Here is a 22308-nt window from a genome sequence, read left to right on the forward strand (position 1 = left end):
GGCAGTCAAGTCAAATGGCTGGTTCCAGAGATATATTTAAAAAAAATAATTCCTTGTAAGAGAGAGGTAACTTAATTTGTCTTCAGAAATAATAGCTTTCAGTAAGTGATCATCTGTATCAAGAGTATTAATGCTATTTTTGGACCTAAAGTTCTCATAGGATATCAAGTATATTAAGGAACAAGAAAGAAATAGTTTTTCCTTTGTTAGTGTCAGCTGGTCAACTCAGTAGATTTATATATCTTGACATTTATGTGACTGATATCTGAGATTTCAGTAAAGCGACACATGGACTCTGAGGCCATTGCTTTGTTTGGTTTGACCTGGGAGTGCTGGTATCATTTAGACTTGCTTGCATTATAGATGTGCATCTAAATGAAATCATGTGATTGACAATCAAGTTTTTTAATTCAGGAGTTCCTGATGAATCTCACAAGGAAGATGTGAGTGCTGAAGAACTGAAAACTACAGATGAAGCTGTAGAGACAACAGAAGCAAGTATGTATCTATACTCTTTCAAATAGTTATAGGAAGAAGTAGAGAATGAAAATCTAAATTTTCAATAAGAATTCAGTATGCATAATTTAACTTCTGTGACTGTTTCTGGTGTCTTCTAAAATAGGTTATAATCATTAATAGTGGATTTATTGTCCCCAAAATTTTCTGTTAGCTGTATCAGATAAACCTGATCCTGAGCATTCTGGAACTCAACCAGAAAAAAATGGCCCTGATGCTAATGCTGCCTCTGGGAATGTAGAGGAAGAAGCCTCCTGTGAAAGGAGTGTGAATCAAGACACTTCAAATCAAAGTACTGAATCCACTGCCAACTTGCTTGCTGCAAGTGATGAACCTCAGTCACACCCAGAATCCTCAGGGCTTGCAACTCCAGATGAGTCCTCTACCAGGACCTCAGCTCTCCAAGAAACTGATGACAGTGATGATGATCCTGTTCTGATCCCAGGGGCGAGGTATCGAGGAGGACCCGGACACAGGTAAGGGGAACACTGATCTCTGCTGTTGCTTGGCAAAAGGCTTTAAAAATTTTTATTATTATTAGTAGTATTAGTATTTGGTTTGTTTGTTTGAATGAAAGATCTAGAAGCTCATGCCTCATATCCTTAATTAAAATAAGTTGTTCTTTGACAAATAGCCAAGAACTTGATGGCTGAGTCTAATTTGCCTGTATATAAGGTATTTATAGCTGTAATTTCCCTCCTAGCCAGGCAGGCTCTTACAGATCTAATACCTGTTAGTGCTTATTTCTTGCCTGCTGAATACCTCAGTGCTAAATATTTGCAGTTTATTTTTTATTATTCTCCCTGTAGTCATAAGTATAGAATGTCCATAAATTTGTATACAGGGTACAGGGACTTACATTTTCTTTCAACTGTACTTCAGATGTTCTTACTTTGGCAAAGCAAGAGCTTTTAACTGCTGCTGTTCAGCAATGCTGGGTTTGTATTACATAAATTAAGGCTGATGTGTTCAGTTTTTCACTCTTCTTTTTGTCTGAAACTGTAGTCCTTTTCCTTTTGTTTGCTATTGAATATTAGTGTGTACATCAGTAAAAAAAAAGGTAGACTACTAGTTGTTATTAATAAAAGACATTTAGTAAGTTTTGTCCTTTTTTTAAAGACACATTTTGTAAGCTTTGTGGTTTTTTAAAAAATATAAACAGCGGTTCATACTTGTTTAATCATTCAATAAACTTAACCCCCAATTTGGTATTGTTGGTTTAACACCTTTGTTCACTAATTTAAATTCTTTTAAAAAGCTGTAATAATTATTTAAGCAACATCTTTATTGAGTGACATAAGACAATAATGTTTTTACTAGTTTCACGTGTAACCTGGTATCAGATTCCTTAGTTTTATTCCTGTCCTGTTCAAGGGCAGCATCATCTTGCTATTAATTCCTTATGCTGGCAATGCAAATCTTTTCCAGGAATTTACAATATATACTTATTAGGAAATCAGGAAGAATTTAATAGTTGTGTAGAGAAAAGGTTTTGAATAATTTGCAGTTCAAGGTTGCAAGCCCCACACTGTCAGCAGTGAAAAAAGAACAGTCAGTGGTTGTTTATTACAAAGCACGAGCTATTGTGCTCACTAAATGACAGTTTTTAGGAATAAGCCAATATATACAGATTCTGTCTTAATCCATTGGCTTCCCATGCAATACCAAGTAACTGGAGATAAATATCAAATGGCAGAAATATTTTCCACTTCAGAGTCAACATTCATTACGATCCAGTGGTTGAAGAGCAAGCTGTGAAAAGCCCTGCAATTTAAATCCTATTTCCATTTTGGAGCAGGAGTCAGAGCTTCTCTCCATGCACCATCCTGTTGCCACAATGTAATAGTTGTCCTAGTAATGTGATAAGAATGATACTTCCAGGTATCATAGAGGAGTTACAATTTCCCACTAGTGGGAACATCTTAAATGAAGTTGCAATTCATCTGACATGCTTGCTTTTCTTCTTTGTGTGCAGGGAGATTTCTTCCTGTAACAGTTTAAATTTATCATAAAGGACAGAACATTCAACTCAATGAATGGTATAATTAAAATTCTTCATGCAGCCCTCTGCTCCCTTATTCTCTCCCCAAATAAAATCTGAGAAAAAAAGTAGTTTTTTAGTCAATGCTGGTTTAGGATTGCCAGCAGGTTTTCATCATTCAAGTGTAATGCCTGACCAATTCATTTTGTTCTGCTTTTTTTTGTGTGTGCAAGTAGTGCAATTTTCTAGTTTAACTTCTGAGCCTTACATTCCATCCTATTCCCTCTGAGATACTGAGGAAAAGTAAGACATCCTGTGTATGCTCAAAGCAATTTGGATTTACACAGAGAAAGCAGGCACTGGTGGTCTTAAGGGGCTATAAGCCCTCTTAGTTTTTGTATCTCTTATGAAACAGAGTGAAAGGAACTGGAAGTCCTCTCTACTACTATGACGTTATAGCCTATAATCACTTTCACAAACTGATCAGATTTATATAAAATCCCCCTGGCTCCTTAATGAGTAATAAGCAACTCAAAATGTTGCTGCTGTGATGGGTATAAATTAACTAAAATTAGTCATTTTGTTCTGTGCTAACATACTGTTTGGATTGAAATAATTTTTGACACCCAGTGCTTATCATTTGAATGATGTTCATCCTGTCCATTTTCAGCTTTTGTCTCATTAGACTTAAGAGTGCCAAGTTTTTCTCACTGTTAGCAGTAAAAATCTGTGGCTTTCTTGCCATCCTGCTGGTTCCTGTCTGCTCTCCTCCATGTTTCACATCTTTCCTGAATATGGTAGACCAGCACTGCTTGGATTCTGCTAGGATTAATTCTGTGAATGTTACCCTTGGTTTAGAGAGGATTCTCTGAGACACAAGTGAGCTGCAGTGACATCTTTCTCCCCTCTTTGCTTAGGGCTGTCTCAGTGGTAGCCCATGGTCAGACACAAGCTCAATTAGTGCACTGCAGTCTTTCCTATTTGTCATTTCTAATTGATGTGTGTTATCTTTCACCAGAAGGAAGCTCAGAATTGTATAACTCAATCTTATACTACTGATTTTCCACCCACCTTTTTCTCAAGGTCCTTCAGTCCCCCCTATATTCATGAAGTTCCCCAACCTCACGTTCTGCATGAATACATTCCTACATCATGCTCAAAGACTATTAGCAATATATTAAACAAAACTGCCTGCAAGACTGGTGCTTAACTCCACCAGTATGCTTTCCATAGGCTTATGTTTTCTCTTTTCTCACTTAGTAAATCGTGTTGCCTAACAATTCCTTTACTAAATCTTATTTTCTCAAGTTTACTTAATAATTTAGTTTCCAATGTGTCATTGTATAAGATAATTACTGTAGTTAATATTTGAGGAATAAAGTAGATTTTTCTCTCTCTAGAGTATCTAGGGAGGAGCTGCTTTGGTCTTTTTTGTCTGTGGTTTTGTTTTATTTTTTCTTTCTGGAGAAGTTATAATACTGGCCTGCAATAAACTACCTTTTGTGAACATATTTTATACAGTGGAAAAAAAAGTGTAATTTTTCTATAGGACAAAAAAATTAAAAGGAGGCCACAGCCTTCTGAAACAATTCTAAAACCTGTTGGACTAATGAGCCTGTTCCAGTATGTAGCATTACTATCCTTTTACTACAACCAATTTATTTTTCTTTAGGCTATTATTAACATAATAGCTATTATTAACATAATAGCTCTTGTTTACATTGAGGAGAAACTCCACAGTTGGCGAAATTAGATAAACAAAACTCTCAGAGTCACTTTCCCACTGTAAAGTACAACTTTCTCCACTGAGAAAAGAAGGGTAGACTTCTGATTTTATACTCTGAAATCATGATCTTTAGCTTCCTCTTAAGGAAAGGAAGTGGCAGAAATACCCTTTTGATTGCTCTGTTGGCAGTACCTGCAGTTAAATAAATTGAGAACTTCCTGCTGCATCAACACTGCTGGTCTCACTTTATTTTTGGTAAGATGGATGTAGATTTCAGATTTATAAACAAAATGTTGTCCATTTTGCAAATCTAATGTTTACAAGACTTCCATTGTTTGAATTTTATTCAGGTACAAATCCACCTTTTAATGTTTTCAAGCTGAGGATTTGGTCTTTTTTTTTCTCCTTAAATAATCTAAAAATAGATACAAGGGACATAATATCTTTTGGGAGATACTTATAAATCTCAAAACACAGTGAGGATAGATGGTTTCTCACCAATTCACCTGAAACTGAACCATCAGGAAAGGCTGGGCAAGGTTTGCAGCTGCTTTAATATTTTGAAAAGGGCTTAAATAGTATAAGCAAAATGTGTAGGAATAGCATGATCCTTTGGTTGGTTGGCTAAGTCAGCTGCATGTTGACTAGGAATCAGCTGGGAATAATTTTGACACCCAAGGATGTTTCTTTAAAAGGAATAACTGGGAATGCGACATTTAATTTTTTTTCAGTAGCATTTCTATAGCATCGTTATAGGAATGGTCTTCACAGGTGACTAAAGAGGCTAAATAGTTATTTCACTTGTTCACATCACTAGGCTAGAAATTATATGAGGAAATGCACAGAATATTTTGAAATAAATAATAATAAAAAAAAGAAACTTGCTTTGTACAGCCAAATAGTTTTGCCAGGTACTCATCAGAGAAAATAACCTTCTGTGCATTTTGGGGAACCCACAGGAAAAGATCCCTTCTCTTACAAATCTGAGAATATGTATAAATTACAAATATGTGCAGGTTTGCACAAAGCATAACTTGTTTAAAATTTACTGATTCCAGCAAGTTAAGTTGGACAGAGACAGAGAGCATGGCTTGCCTTAGCACTGTACATTGTAATCTGTGGGAGGGGGAAAAAAAAAATCTAAGCAAAATGTATGTTCTTCATGTCCAGAGTGCAGTTTTTAATAGATTGATCTTTATTTTCACAAATTACTCAAAACAGCTCTCTGGGGGCTGCTTTCCTGCTTAAACTACTGAATTAATTTTGTTTGGACTTTGACAGAAGCTGATCTGTGAGCGGAGGCTAAGCCTGGAAAATGTTACATCTAGCAGGTTAAAATTTAAAGAAATATGAGTGTCAAAAGGAAATGATTATGCAGCTGCTTCCATGTCTGCTGTGATCTGTGAAGAATTGCTGTATCTTATAAGATCAACTTTGTGTACTGTTATGTCATCTAACTATTTTTGCTGAAATCAAAGTAGTCTTATACACTGACACCCTGAGAAGGAATCTTCTCAACTGGAATACATAGAGCACATTTTGTAATAGGTGTTAACCATTAAAAACATGATACCCAGCATTTTTGAATGACTTCAGTTGTTATTCCCTTTACTAGATATAATATCAGAGGAACAGCGATAGGTGATAGAATAATGAGGTAATTAATTATTTTATTCCTTCCCTCCTCCTTTTTATTGCTGTATATTGGATTTCTCAGGTTCTTGTTTTTCATATCTAACTGGAATTTTAAGAATTGCTATACTTCAATTGCTATGAATTACAAGAGCATATTGCTTGAGTTATATTTAGCTGCATGTGTTGCATGGAAATTGAAAAGAAATGGCAGTGTATACATTTAACAACCTATTAACCTGTATATTGTGTGCATAGAAATTAATGGAATTTGAAGAGTATGCAGTTTGTGAAAAGAAATACCTTTTTTTTTAAATTAGCTGCTGGGGAACGAATTATATTTGCAAGTGCCACTGCTGAGTTGCTTTGTCTGGTAGTAGAGAACATCCAGTTCTAGACAAAAATATAAAAATGTATGTATCAAAGACCATTTATATTTTTTTGTCTGAACAAGCTTATGGAACTGAGCATAATTATTAGAGCTGTATTTGGCAATACATATTGAGCAAGATGGATGCTGGATCTTCTATGATCCTTCTTTTAAATTAAAAAGTCACTTGTTCTCATATTTTTCATTGAAATACTTGGGTGAAGTTGTAAGAACATATAAGGCAATTTGGGTATTTGTGTTTGGCCACATGCTATAAGAGGGAGAAATTCTACTGTGATTGAAGTCAAAGGCCTTTACAGGGGGAATGGCACAAAGTCATTCTACTGATAAGAATGAACATCTTGGCTTTGTGTGGCCAGAAGGGCAAAGACTCAAGATGTGCTTCATAAAATACTTACCCTGAGTCCTATATTTTAAATGCCTACAGGAAAATAGTGCAGATGTGTAATTCTTTGTCTTATATTTCCATCTTAGCTGCAATTGGAATACCTGGATTTAACTCATCAACTTTCTTAGAGATTCAGGACTCTGTGTATCTTTTGTACTTCAAATTTCACAATAAGCATTCTTTAAACATGCTTACCATGGAGTTATTTAGCTCTTCAGCACAGCCCAGGGGGACATTTATTTCATATTGCTATAAGTTTAATATAAAGTGAATGATGCATTCAGCATACAATTTTTTTGTCAGTATTTTTTTTCTTTCTAATTTTCATTGTCACTTGGCGATATATCAGGTGAAAACCTAAAAACGTTTTGGAACTGAGAATAATTGAAACATCGATTGTGTCTGAAGGCTGGGAAGTGATCTAGGAGTGAGTGGCAATAAACATTTCTTTTTATATGATCAGCAGTGAAATACCTTGGGCTTTAGGTTAGTGTCAGTGTGCTGTTAACATGATGGGTTTGCCTTTGGTTTTGAATTATCTCAATGCTTGAAATTTGGCAGCAGCAGTAAATCTCTTCCATAGGTTCAGAAGCTTCTAAAAGAAAATGATTATTTGATCACTAATATCAGAAATATAATAAAATTTTGGTATTTAGAAGAGAAGCCACTATTTTGATATGGTGGTTGTGGGTTAACTGCAGAAGGCAGCTCAGCCCCACACAGCTGACTCACTCTCCCCCAGGGAGGGACTAAAATGGCAAGAGAAGCCATGGGTTGGGGTGCAGACAAGTACAATGGGTCATTAATTAGTCATCTTCCTGAGCCAGATTTGACTTTGGGGATGATAGCCAGCTTGCCTTTGGAATTCTTGGGCAGGAGCATGGAAGCTGGCAAGTGGGTTCCTTTGCGAGATCAACAAAGAAAAGACACAGCTTGATCAAGGATTTGCTGTAATGTTTTAGATATATACACACACTCAACAAAATAATGAAACACAGAATATACTGAGTTGGAGGGGACCCACAAGGATCAGTCCTGTGCAGTCCAATTCTTTGCCTTGCACAGGACAAGCCCAGGAATCACACCTTGTGCTGGAGAGTGTCGTCCAAGTGACCAAAAGGCACTGGAGAAAGAGGATCTAAATTAATGGTTATAAGCCTCAGGTTCCCTGCAATTGTTCTGGACAGGGAAAATAGTTCAAACAAGAAGATGGCAAATTTTCTTCCAGCATGAGAAAAAAATAATATCTAAACTTGAAAGAGCACAAGAGAAGGAACCAGGGCTTGTGGTCAGCACTGGTCTGGTGGGAGATGTCCCTGCCCCTGGCAGAGCTTTGGAACCAGGTCATCTTTAAGGACCCTCCAACCCAAAGCAGTCTGCCAGAAAAAAGACAGTTTGTCTGTGTGTAAGTAAATTTGTAAACTTCAGAACTGGCAAAAAGCCTTAATACTGGAGTAATCGATACTGAGCTCGGCACTCAGTGCAGAGCTGAGACAAGAGGGATGGGAAAAGGAAGCAGCTGGACATGAGCCCTGCTCTGCAGCCCAGCTCAGGAGAGGGTCGATCTGGGATAATGGGGTTTGAAAGAAGCAGGGTTACTGGGGTACCAGATTAATTTTATGGCAGCCACTGCATTATTGTCCTTTAACGAAAAACCTAGTTATTTAATTGTGCAAATTGTACAGATTTTTGTATTAAAAAATATCCTCATTACACTTCAGAAGTTCTAAACATACAGAAAATATCCTATGTGACAAGTTAATTATTTTAAGGCTTAACTTCCATGTTTACATCTCTTCCATTTCTCTCCATGTATGATGTATAGCTGTGGATCAGTTTGCATCACAAGAGTTTTGTGGGGTTTTTGTTGTTGTTGGTTTTAACCTATGTTTAATTGAAAAAAAATAACAGCTTCACTTCTAAATCCCTATTCCCCTCATGCTGGGCTCAATTTAAATGGGCTTTTGATAATTAATATTTATAATTGGCTTTGAAGACTTCAAACCTGGCTGATCATAAGGGGAAAAGAAGTGAATACATACTACAACCATATCCATTGATGGAGCTGGCTGTGCATAAACCTCCTTGTTTGACATTTTGTGCTTGGAAGAGCATGCAGTTTGGAAGGGAGGCAGAACCTCCCAGTCAGGCTTAGCTTAAGCTGAATTCCAAAACAGAACAAAATGCACAGCAGGCTTCTGTATCCACTGATGCTCCAATTGACTAGGCTGCTATCTAAATTCATGTTGGCACAGGAATTGCTTATTACAAATACAAATGAAAATTAAAACACCAGGAAAACAGATATGCTGGATTTTAACATTTTTTTTCTGTGTGTGTGACTTAAAAAAATGTGTAGAACATCTGTAGTTATGAAAAAGTAATACCTCTCAGGAAGAATCCTTTTACCTGTAATGTTCTTTGTTCTGAAAAGCCATTAGATTGGGCTTATATTTATCTTTTCTGGAGCAGACGCCTCTGCCAGGTTCCTGCTTTTTGCAGTATGTTGTTAGAGTCTCACATACAACAGTCTCACAGTTAAAGCCATGTGTGCTTGGCTGCATTCTCCCCGTTAAAAGGTAATCATTCCCTTTACAAGATAAATAAATATAAATCCAGTCATGCATTTTAAAATAAGGCCCCAAATCAGGATTTTAAATTCAGAGCTCAATTTAGTTGGAAGAGAGCTTCTACCAAAACTTGCTTCTGTGCTTCTGCTTTTATTTTAAAATGCATGATTCCATTTTTCTCTGCATGTCTTCAATTAATTAATGTGAATAAATACAACAAAAATACAAATAGCAGTCACAGTGAGGGATAGGTGGAAGGCAGCAGGTGTGCTTCTGAAACCAAAAGGGTCTCACTGTGCTGAAGAGCTGTGTGTGCCCTTTCCAAAGCTGTGGGATCACTGATGCGATCAGTAGCAGAGCAGTTATTACGTGATTCTTGGTTTTACTTTCTCACACAAAACCCTGTTTTTAAAAGCACGTACAAACCCAAATATGTACAAATAATGGTTTAAAGTTTCTGTGTTTGATGTAGCCTATCATGTACATGCCATTGTTTTTCCTTCATGTAGAAGTAAACTGGTGAGGAGAATATTCTGTGAATCTTTAAAGCACAGTAGATAAAGAACATGGGCTTCTTTTGTCCACCTCCCCTTCTATTGTATGAAGATGTTGTGAAGAACCCTTTTCTTAAATCTATTGAAGATTGAAGTTGAAACTCTCTGTGTTATAAGGACTAACTAACAAATACAAGGTGTTTATTTAGCATAAATTGCCTAGACAGGAGATTTTGAGGGGACAGAAAACTCTCGCCAAGGAAGTAGCCTATTTTCCCTGGGACTGTTTGCTAGGCAAACATCTAAGAAATATATTATAATAAATAGCACAGTGTTAAGTGGATCTATTAGTGCTTTCAAATCTCTTAATTTCTATTAAAAAAAGTGTTATAATTTATTTTAAAAGCTTAGCTGTATTATCTGTCTTAGTATGACAGTTTGTGGTTTGTTTGTTTCATTATAAATCTGTATTAATGACTCATTACTTGCATTCATTTTCCTTATTTGCCTGGTTGTAGGATAACACTTCACTTTAACCTTTTGGTGCAGCTTTCTTCTGTGGCAAAGATTAAACAGAAATCTAAGCAGACCACTGGCTGAGAAAATAAGTGATGAGATAGATCTGGTGGGGGGTTTTTCTGGAGTAAAGGACTTGTTGCTGGAGTCTCCAGGATCAGTGACTAAAACACTAGACCACATTATATGTGAACAAATTCAGGTTACTTTCTGGAAGCACTGTAGTATTTCGACTGTAGTATTTTGACTCCTTGCATTCTGCTAAAATCTGTACCTGGTCCATCTTGAGAGTAATATTCCCCTTGGATTGTGTTCTGGATTTCAAAGCTCATAGCAACCCTGGCAAGGAATGATGGAAGGAAAAGAACTAGATGCAGGTGCTGGAATGTGATGTTCTGATCATAGTGGGAATTGTGAGAATATGCAAACTAAAGAGCTAAACAGGAAAAATTTGGCACCAAGGTCTTTTCACAGATTATTTAAAAAATAGATTCCTGGAATTAAACATTCACAAAACAAAGTATGTAATTTAGCTTTTTTTCTCTGTTATTCTAGGAAATATTAGCAGCTAACATAAGGGATAGCTGCTGCAATAATTGATCTCAAACCATCTTTTGCCTTAGTAGGAACTTTTTAAAAGCTGCCTAAATCTTGAGTCTTGTCATACAGAAATAGTGAGGAGAAATACAATGAATAAAATTTTATAGAAAAACCAAATCATGCTGGAAGGCTCACTAAATCCTTAATAACTTCTTAAAATTTAAAAGCTTCTGTTTTGGCTGGCAGGGATTTTTCACTTCAGAACTTTGCTACCTCATTACGGGTGAAGGGTTTTCCCCAGCACTGAAGAATAAAATAGCATGTGAATTTTGCCAACAGCTGAAGTTTGTTCGACAGAGGGGGAATAAAACCTGGCATCACTTGACATTCCACTGCTTTGCATGCTGTTCTTGTTCTAAGCCAGGATGGAAAAAATTCAACTCTGTAGTTTTACATTCGGGATAAAGTTGATGTCTGTTTCAAACTCATGGAGAATGTGTTTGAGTGCCTAATTATTATTTTATAGTCCTTTTCGATTGCCCAGCTCAGTGTTCAGGGTTGGACTCTCAGCGCTGTTCTCTTTGTCTGCACTCTGTAGACGATCCGCAGTTGCCCGAATCCAGGAGCTCTTCAGGAGGAGGAAAGAAAGGAAAGAGATGGAAGAACTGGAAACGTTGAACATCAGACGTCCTTTAATAAAAATGGTTTATAAAGGCCACCGGAACTCCCGGACAATGGTACAAACACTTTGTCTCTTTTGGGAACTGTAGAGGTGTTAGGGACTGAATCAGTGTAGCTGCTCCATTGATGTGCTTCCCGAAAAAGGACATTGTAGTTCATTACAAGCACTTTTTCTTCTGTACTCATTTTTAAGGCACATAATTTGCTCTAAATGAAGACTAAAATGAATGTGAGTCTTGTCACTGTGTTTGGCATTTTCTTGAGTGTAAGACTCTATCCTCTTAACTTCCTTTGAAATTTTGCATATTTTTTCTTGGATTCTTTTTAATTTTGTCTGTCATATTAAGTGGTATAAAGTGTGCCTACCTTCCAAATTATGATTTAATCCTCCCTTTCCCTTCCAGGCTCTTTAAAGTCAAAGATTAAATAATAATTTTGAACAGCTTGGAAAGGGAAAGTGAGAATTAAATCATAGTTTTGAAGAGCCTTGACATCTCTGAATTAAAAAAAGGAACTAGTGCCAGTTATTAAATCATAACCTGGCTACCAGATACTTGGTCTTTTTCATACAAAATACTGTGTTTTAAGAAAAATATATCCTGTGTTTTAAGAAAAATGCAACTACTGTATTTGTAAAGCAACGGTGCATGAAAAACAAATTTTTCCTTGCTATTTCTCATTTTGCTTTTTACAGTAATTTGAAGCTGTGAAGTTCTGAGTACTAGGTGGTATTCTGTAGAAGTAGCTGGTGTGTTATTTTGCAGATGATCTGAGGAGTCTCCCAACCTCTGAAAGCAATTTTGTAGAGTTTGTATGAATAGCTTTGATTACACTGGGGAAAATGCTTCAATAAATGTGTATTTCAGTCTATGTGAGCAACAGGGCTTAGAATAAACTTTGATTAACGACAAGGAGTTTTGCACTGTATTTCAGAAATCAATTTTAATTGCTCTACTCCCCTTTAATTTAAATGCCCTAGCATGAAGCACTTTGTAGTTAAGAGATATTAGAAGTGAGCTCATCTAAGGGGTCTTAATTCAGTCTCCATCTGCATATGTTATTATAGAGACAATTTCACAGATTTTGTGGATTGTTTTCTTTGGGATGTGTGTTGGTCTTTTTGCTTTTGTTTCACATGAGCACCTATGACAAGGAACATACACACTGAAAGAGAATGTAATCTTCCCTGTTGGCCTCTGTGGTCTCAAACTCCATTTTGATTTATTGCTTTGAGTGATCTCCTCTTTCCTGCAAGGCAAGAACTGATTACATTTCCCTTTCAATATATAGACTGAATTAAGATTGTGAAGGCAAATTGAATAATTCTGATAGTTCCTTACTTTTGAGAACTTAATTTGGTAATCTTGAAAATTTTTTTAATAAGCATATTTAAGTGTCATTCTTGCATTGTCAGAAAACAAAAGATAAGTATCATTATATTGATATTTGCTTGCACCATTTGTGGGGTTGGAATGTTTCTGTAATCTTTTTTTTTTTATATATATCACATTCTTCCTTTATTCCACTTTTCCTAAGGCCAGAGTCCCCCTTTTAAAGCATGGACTTTAAAGTAACTTTTCTTCAGTGGAGCATCTGAATGTAAAGGATAAATGGGATAAGTTGTGTATTCATACAATAGAAGTGAATGTGTATATACGTTTGAAAAAAAACCACAAAATTTTTATATGTGAATTTTAATTCTGTTCATTTCTGTTATGCTAAAATTGTTTTTTTTTAATATTAGAAAGGTAAAATCAGCAGTTACGTAAGAGAATACAAATGAAAGAGGAAGAGGTCAGAATTGAAAATTAAAATATAAAGTTATTTATTATTGGGAATAATTTAGATGTAACAGGATAATGAAAAAATGTATTAAGAGGAACTATAAGACAAAAGCTATGAAAAGATTAGTATATTGGAATTCACTACAGAATTCAGGAATGCAGTTTCTCTGGCCTATTCTTAGACATCAGGATGACTTTACTGCACTGCCTCCAATCATTGGTACATATTCTGTAGACAAAGATCTACCAAGCCTGAAATTTAAAACTGGATATACTTGTGCTGGAAATAAACTACATATTTTTAACAGCTTTAAGGGGTTCTGTATCAAGACAGCAGAGGCAAAGTACAGGGCAAGACAATGTCTCTGTCCTTTTCTTCAGTGCATTTCCTGAGGAAACTGCAAAAAGAAATATAAGGATACAGACACTGCCTTCTTTAGAGCTTTATTACAATGCATTACTTGGAAAATTATTCATAGTAGAATCCTGTGTAAATAGTCTCCAAGGCAAAATTCTGTCCCTTATGCCAGTGTTATTCTTAAATACCAAACTAAACTTCGAACACTGGAAAACTTGCCCACTGTATGTCCATTTACAGAGTTTGTAGGAGGCACTGGTAACTCTTCAAACAATAATCCTGCGCACAAGATTACACTTTAACTCTCCAGACTCTTTCGTACACACAAACATGAAACTATTGTGGAGTTTTCAGCTCACATCTTGTGACTGTTTTGACTGTTGTTGAAGCAAAGCCCCTTCTACCTCTGCCACCCCATCCACCCTCTCACCCTGTACATGACACAGTTTCATATATTTAATGATGGTTATTTTGAGGTTCTGATCTGAGTGAAATCAGGAGTGATTTCTGAAGAAGATTCTTATCATTAGTGAGGGAAGTGACCCATTTTTGTTTGTTCAGATTTATTGCTGGGCATCATTTGGGTTATAGCTATTTAGGAAAGGAGGGCAAGAGGGGCCTTGGCATGGAAAAGATCATTCTACATTTAGCAAGCCTAATAGTTGTTGCTTGGAACAAAAATATTCCAGGGTGGCTTTTTTTGGCTCAGAAATTGAATAAGCCACATTCTTTCAGGCTGTGATCATAAGGGTATCTTGAAAGTAGCAGGTGTAACATAGCATCAACATTACATTTCAAAGAAATGGAGATCTGATACTACCACCATTTTCCCTGGCTTGCAGCTTTGATAATTTTCATTCTAATGCTGCTCTGTTTCATAGCATAGGCTGCTTCAGCTGCTGTCAGTTCCAAAACTCCTGAGATTACAGGTCTCTGAAACTTTCAAGGAGTAGTAAATACACAATTAGGAAATACACAATTAATAGATAATAAATTTACTACACAATTTATTACTTATAAATAACATTTAAGAAATATAAATAGTATAGTTAATATGCATAATAAGTGTATGAATCCATACCAAAGTATAAGTAATATTTATAAGTTATTATTGGATAATAACATTGTTCTTATAATACTATGACAATACCATATTTTGGGGTTAGGGATGGGAACAAATGGGGAGGAAAGTGTAGATTTATTGACTCCCTTGTCTCCCAAAGACTTTTCCAAGTTAGCTGGCTTGTCATTGACTATCTCTGTTGTTTTGTTTAATTCTCAGAATACGGGACAATACAATCTGGCCATCACAGCATTGTCAGCAAATGTGTGCCCAGAACAACCAGGCTGATGAGCCCAGGAATATCTTACAGAGCTCAAGAGCCCTTCACAAAAGGAAAGGGAAATAGATTATATAATAAATCATTGTAGTAACCTGGAGCAGGAGCATAGTGTTCCTTAAAACCCCGCCTCCGGTTTTCCGGAAGCCTTCCCAAGGACCTTGGACCTTTCTCCAGTCCCTTCAGTCAATGGCACATGCAGCCCAGTTGTGTTCACTCACAAACAGATGAGCACACTTTAAATCACCATTCTGTGGTTGTGAATTTCCTCTCATCTTTTCTTGTTTATGAAAAATTCTTGAGTAATTTGTACATCTTTCATGCAGAAATGATTACCATGTTATTCTTAGAGCTCTACAATTTCCTTTTTCAAATGTTCTCCAATCAGAGATTCCTTGAATGTTTAATTACAGCCAATTCTAATCCAAGGTCAAACTACTGCATTAACAATAACATTAGGATTTAGCTGTAGGCCAAACCCGAATATTATCCAATTTGTGACAGGTGATTTAAAAATTAATATAATTTGTGTATATAATCAGTGCAAAATAAAATTCCATAAACTGGCCAAAGGTGCTGGAATGACCTTCAGTGTGAACAGCGGGTCCTCAAAACAACTCACTGCCTTTGCAAGATCAGTTTTACCTCGCTCTCTAAATTTACACACAGCAACATGTGTCATTTACAAAAAAATAAGATTGAAATAATAATCAGTCCTTGATGGCCGTGTACTCTTTGCTGATATCATGGGAACACTTCTGATAAGGAGACAAATGTTAGCCAGATCATTCCAAACATTTTGCTCGAATGCATCAACAAAGTAATGATAGGAACAACTGTGTGCTGTTCATGAAAACTGGGATATTACTGGTTCCACTTGCAGGGAGAGATGCTTCTACTTTCATCTACAGTTACTGTAATAGCTGAAGGGTCACTTCAACCTGGATGCCTTCATTGTTCAGTGATTTTTATATGTTGAATTTTGGCATTGGGCTAAAAGGTCTTAGTTTTTATATGATTTATTATAGAGGGGGGAGAAGGAAAAAATTCCTATGTTTGATTTCATGAGCTTTTTTTATCTGTCAGACCCAGTTAACTCCCACCATCCAGTTTTCATAAATCCTCCCAAGGGTTAGCCTGTCACACACTTTATCTCACCAAACTTCCTGAAAACTGTTTCACCTACTCCAGTATCATTCCTGTCACTTCAAACAGTGGCAGAGCTGACATGTATTTTCAAACTGCTCAGTCTGCCCTAATGCTTTTTCTTTTTTTTTTTCTTTCTACTAGGAGCTATGTTGCTCTGGAGGTCTATAACCTTCTGAACGTTCTTTTTTTCCCCAATCATTCTTCTTTAAATGTTTCCTTTAAACTTTCTTAAATCTTATTTCTGCATATGCAGGGCTCCTCCTTCAGCAGCAGTGTTATTGCAGAAATGGGAGTGTGCTCTGAGCTTTTCACTGGGTAGTCTTACAAAGTAATTTTTGTTTTTATTGCAGATAAAGGAAGCCAACTTTTGGGGATCTAATTTCGTCATGAGTGGTTCAGATTGTGGCCATATTTTTATATGGGACCGACACACTGCTGAGCATCTCATGCTGCTGGAAGCTGATAATCACGTGGTGAACTGTCTTCAGCCTCATCCCTTTGACCCAAGTAAGATCCTAATTTTGCACACTCTGCATGTGTAGTGTAGAGCATTTTAAAGCTCATTTTAAAACTCTGCCCTCAATAGAGAATTGCAAAGATTATTGAACTATTGTTCATTTTTTTCCCATATAAATTAGATAATACATTTTTTCATTTTGCCTCTTGCTAATGACCTTTGGCCATTAAAACTCTCCTGACTCAATCATGTATTGAAATTAAGCCATTACTGACATCGTAGTTATAGGAGTATTGTCAGACATAATAAGAAGGATCTCCATTTCTTGTTGCCCTCAATACATCAAATGTTTTCCATAATGAGTGAAATATGGGGTCACTGAAATGCTAGCAATACTTTGGGAATTTATATTGGAATCTGGTCTCTGCTTGGCTCTATTAAAAAAAGTTTAGTGAAGTGGGTGTCTCCATCTCACTGGCTTTGTGACATTAGAAGAATTTAATACAATTCATAGAAGTTCTGTTAATTTATATTTAGAGGAAAATATTTATAGAAAAGATGGACTGAAGTAATGGAAGGAACCCCGTGTAGCTGGAAAATCTGAACCATTCTGTAGCCTCTGACACAGTCAGAGAAAGTATTTGTGCTATTCCTTTTTTCATAGCTTCCATGGCTGTATAGGAACAGTCAGCTATAAATAAATTAGCAAATAAAGCTGTTATAATAATACCAGAAGAGGATGGGGGGTTTTTTGGACAGTTTGGGGAAACACAGAATACTTCCCTACATTGGGTAAGCCTTGAACTTTTAAATTTTTTATTGAAATTGAGTTCCTGGACATGTCCTGCGTGTGTGGTTGGGTTGGATACTTTCTTTGGAAGCACCTTTCCAAGTGCCCTCATTGTTTTGCTCATTTCTTGTTGGAGTGCAACTGTGCCCCCATCACACACTGAAAATGTAATGAAGAGAGGTCAGTCGCTTTCTAGGACAGTTCATCTTGTACGATTTTCCAACTACAGAGATGTTTCTATGTAATTTTAATTCTTGTTGTGCTTTTTGTGCAGAGAATGTTCTGCAACTTTTTGTTTTTCATATTTTAATAAGTTTTTCTAAGAACACCCATTGCATCTTCATAGTTAAATATAAAATAAATTCACACGAAATACACTGAAATTATCAAATGTCAAAATACGTTTGAAATTATCTTGGTTCTGCCTTTGTATCTGGGTCTACACAGCTTTATTATTATTACATTATATGTAATGTATTTTCAGGCTGTCAGCAGAAATGCATTAGTAGTGGCTGAGTTTGCTCTTACTTTCTGCTTCTATCTTTTGCACATTCTGATGCTTTTTTAATTTGAAAAAGAAGGCTGTTGATGTTTCCATGTGTTTTCTTTATGTAATTCATAACACACTTAAGAATTACTGTTACTTACTTCTAGTTCTGGCCTCTTCGGGTATTGATTATGATATAAAAATCTGGTCACCATTGGAAGAATCCAAGATTTTTAACAGAAAACTTGCAGATGAGGTAAGAACCTTTCCTCCTTTTTCATAGCATTGTTGCATCTTCTTAGGCTATAAAAGCCTTTGCTACAAATTACTGATATTGAATTAGCAAAGCTATTTAATGCTCAACAAATGAGCTACAAATAAAAAACTACCCTTTAGAATAGTTAACTTTCACATCCTTGGCAGCACACAGGCACTTTGCATTTCATCAACTCTCCTAGAAATCTATTGTGTACAGGGAAGAAGTTGGAACAAGTGTGAACAGACAGATACAGAAGGAAAACTGGCAGGAATTAATAAATGAAGGTAGTGCCTGTTTCTAAATAAATAAATGAAGGAAAAACTGAAGGAAATATAGTGATATACAGGAGAACAGGGAGTGCAAAAATCAATCCTATTAAATATTCAGTGGCATAAAGGGGAGTTAAGGTTAAGATTGCAAACTGGGAACTTCCTGAAATAAAGCAAACATTGCAAGCCCAACTACAACATTGCACAGTCAGTCTGTATGTGAAGTTATGTAACGCATTGTTTTTGTGCCCCAGTATATAGCTGTATATAACTGTATATAGCAACTGGCCTGGGTGATCATATAGCTGAGTGCTGAATAATCATATTAGGGACTTACATAACATGATTTATTAAAATATTCTATGTTTTTCTGTAACTAATATTACAGGATAGATTTGGTTGTGGGGTGGCTAGTTTGGGGGTTTTTGTGTGAAATCTCTTGGGCAGCAGAGATATAGTAAGGGGGGTTTCTAATTGTTATAGGTAATATATATATGTATAGTTATTGGTGCTATAGATATTTTAAACAGAAACCCACAACCCTTAGTCACCACTCTACATCCCCTGAAAAAAAAAAAAACAAACAAACCATCTACTTATGGGTTTTAACCTTTTCCATTATTTTAGCAGTACTGAGTGAAGAAACACTTCTTTTTATGTTATATGACATCTTTAGTATGTGATGTGTTTTGGAGCCTTTGGGGTTTAGAAATAGTGCTAGACATAAATGTGTGCTAAAAGTAGTTAATGTACTGTTACTTCTGTCATTTGATTTTTAATAATAACAAAATATTTAGAGATTTGATCATTTTCTTCTTTAATAAAAATTGTAGAACTTTTAGAAAAGTTGACTGCAGTGCAGTTTCTAATTTGACATGGGTTTTGTATTTTAACTTAATCCCAGTATTGAAACACCTATGTAGAGGACAGAAGATGTTTGTAGCAATAAAATAGTTTTCATTCAGCATGTTAAGATTAGTTAGAGTAAGTGTTGAATATACCTAAACTGAATTTTCCATGGAAAGGAAGATGTAGGTAGAAGGTATTGTGTTTGGGGAAATTGAGAGAGGCCATGCCCTCAGTGAACAGGAAAAGACAGCAGGGATGGGAACAAACCTCTGAATAGAGAAAAAGCAACAGAGCAGGTTGTCAGGGGTTTTTATTGATGATGCACTGGAGAAATAGGGGGTGAAAGAGAAAAAAATAGCAGCCTGCTGCCTTCTCAGCTTGCTTCTGTTAGGGAGCGATCAGCTGTGCAAAGTGCCTGGTGAACAGCTGAGAATGACACTAAAGAGGTGATTTGGTTTGGCTGGGAGAAGGGCCCTGGAAACATTTGCAAGAACTTGTTCCTTACAAGAAGAACAGGCTTGGAGAAGGAGTCTCAAGGAGAAAAAGAAATGCTTGATTTTCCTGTCTTACAACAGTTGATCTGGGAGCTAGGAGTGAATAACGGACAGAACTTGTCTCTACCTGAAGAAACTTTTGTGCTTAGCAATAAATTAAAGAACATTGTCAAAACCTGAGAGACAAGCTACAGTGTGGGATTAGAACTCAGTGGGGAAGAAAGAAGGATGGCAAGGAAGTACCATGAGGAAGGAATGAGGCAAGAGGACTAAAAGTATTCATTAGTGGGTTTTTTTTCCTTTAAACTAAGACAGCAGGGACTGGCTCTTTCAAGTAATTTAGAGGCAAGCTGTAGATCCGTTTAGAAAGAATTATGGAGCTGAAGAATGTTCCAGAACTGGGATAGAAAACTGCTTGTGTTCCTTGGATTTTCTCCAAAAGTTTCAAGCAGCATGAAGGTAGGAGTAGAGGGTAACCTCAGCTCTTTTCCTTCCCACATTCTTGGCCAGTGTTTGGTGCTGGAACTTGTTCTCTCCAACAGTTGCCATCTGGAACAGCTTTTTCTCTCATCACTGTTTTACTTCATGCGAGAACTCATTTCAGAAGTTTTTCTCAGATATCTACAGTGCCTGTGGACAATGAATGATGATCTTACTAGAATATTCTTTAGACAGACAGTTAGACACTGTAGGTAGAGTCCATTGTCTGACTTTTCTGACCACATACAATTGAAGTTACTGTATTCAATAGTAATTATTGAAATATTGGTTCATTATTGTAATTTTGGCTTTTGCACAGGAACTTTGTGTCTACAAACCCATACTGATGCAGTACAATTTTGTGCTTATTTCTGGTGCTGATTTTTTCCCTTCCCTGCCTGCAGGTTATAACCCGTAATGAATTAATGCTGGAAGAGACTAGAAACACCATTACTGTTCCAGCTTCTTTCATGCTACGAATGTTGGCTTCGTTGAATCACATAAGAGCAGGTGAGAGTCTCTTGAACAGCTTGCCCATGTCACTGGTCTGTGAAATAGCAGATGGATTGGGGAATCATCAAGACCTGTCTATGGCTATACTTAGGGCTGGTGAAAAGATTCAAGGGTTGTTCAATACAAGTGCTTAGGAATTGCTTCTTAGTGGGAGGCTTGCAACATTCTTGTAGCTGTTTTTACCCCAAAACAAAGATCAAAATATAATTTTAGATGTTACCATACTACCTATCCTGACATAGCTGCTGACAGCCCTGTAGGTGAAGGTGAAAGTGACTGTAGATATTGAATATGGGGAGTCTCTTTGGAGTAAAACACTAAAAGAACTGCCCAACACTTGAGTTTACAACAATTTCAGCAAAACTCTCTGTTATGGCTGGGTGGAGCGTTTCTTAACCTGGCAGTGCATGTTGTTTGAGGGACTGATGTAGATTCAGTCGTGTTCCCTTGCACGTTTCTGTATTTGCCCTTTTCTAAACATGCACATCAAAAAGTACTTTGTCTGATTTATTCAGTGACAGATAGTGATCCCCCAGTTTCTGGAGTATTCAGATTTCTAACTGCAGCTATGCTAGTGTAAATTCCCCAGAACAGCACTTCAGTCCCTTGTGCTCACCATCTCATTTTTATGTTATGCTTGCATTCATCTTCCCTGTGCTGACAGCCAGTCAGCAGCTACAAGGTTTTTCCTTCTGTACAGAAATTTCCCTTTTATGCCTGGAAATCCTTTAGGGCTTTTCTTCTTTTCTGCTTTCTTGTGTCAACATCCCTACCCACTCTCTACTTGGCAGTCCACACAGACTTTCTTCTACCATATAACCCGCAGCCATTACCCATTCTGTAACAGCCCAAGGAGACAGTATTTTATAAATAGTTACCAGAAAAAGAAAACTTTGTAAGTTCTCTTTACTAAATCTCTGTGTTTTACAGACCGATTGGAAGGTGACAGATCAGAAGGATCTGGTCAGGAGAATGAAAATGAAGACGAAGAGTAACTGGCAATTGTGTGCAAGCACCGAGACGTCAGTGGAATTTGTATAAGACATTAATTATATTTTTCCTTACAGAGCTTTAGTGCAATTCTAAGGTATTGCTTTTGGATAACCTAACCTTTTGTTTTTGAATGACTGTGTGCATGAACTTGGGGAGAGTGTGCAAGTTAAAATAAGCAAAAATGTTTTTCAAACGTTTTGCCATGTATGAGGGGTGCTAGGAGATGCAAAGTGCAATATTTTCCTTAACCTGCAAATGTGGGAGCTTGGATCAATGTTTTAAAGTAACTTTCATTATAGTAAAAACGTTGGTTCAGATAAATTTCTATACCTGCTGTTTGCATGTTTGTTGCTTTCTAATTAAAAGATTTGGTTGTTTTAAGTAGTATTGTGGTTTTTTCTTTGTGATTTATCACGTTGCAACTATAACCCCATTACTGCCTTCATTTGCATTCTTTCTTACAATGTTTGTGGAGTGACAAATACAGTTATTTCTTACACTGAGCACTGGGATTCTCTGTGACTTTGGGACGCCGTGCCTCTTGGGTCTTGCACTTCCACAGGCAGCCCACACATATGTAGGCAAAACCGTCTTCCCATCAGTTTTATGGTGCCACTTCCCATTCTCCATGCTTGAATCTGTAATGCTTGT

General features: G+C 36.6%; 1 protein-coding gene across 7 annotated transcripts in view; it reads left to right on the plus strand.

Moving 5' to 3' along the window:
- Positions 1-22041, plus strand: part of DCAF6 (DDB1 and CUL4 associated factor 6) — an 82152-nt gene extending 60111 nt beyond the window's left edge. For 4 of the 7 annotated variants that reach the window (XM_027888346.1, XM_027888348.1, XM_027888349.1 and 1 more), the window contains 8 exons: positions 415-498; positions 671-992; positions 5839-5880; positions 11353-11491; positions 16417-16573; positions 17968-18056; positions 20556-20661; positions 21595-22041. In XM_027888346.1, the coding sequence (XP_027744147.1) occupies positions 415-498; positions 671-992; positions 5839-5880; positions 11353-11491; positions 16417-16573; positions 17968-18056; positions 20556-20661; positions 21595-21659 (1004 nt within the window). In that variant the 3' untranslated portion in view covers positions 21660-22041. The remainder of the gene's footprint in view (positions 1-414; positions 499-670; positions 993-5838; positions 5881-11352; positions 11492-16416; positions 16574-17967; positions 18057-20555; positions 20662-21594) is intronic. The other 3 variants (XM_027888347.1, XM_027888352.1, XM_027888351.1) reach the window with 1 other exon arrangement.
- The last annotated feature ends 267 nt before the right edge of the window (positions 22042-22308 follow it).

This window comes from Empidonax traillii, unplaced genomic scaffold (assembly GCF_003031625.1).
Source record: "Empidonax traillii isolate 1590-97213 ecotype Southwest subspecies unplaced genomic scaffold, ASM303162v1 scaffold236:size2090792, whole genome shotgun sequence".
In the NCBI taxonomy this organism is placed as follows: domain Eukaryota; kingdom Metazoa; phylum Chordata; class Aves; order Passeriformes; family Tyrannidae; genus Empidonax; species Empidonax traillii.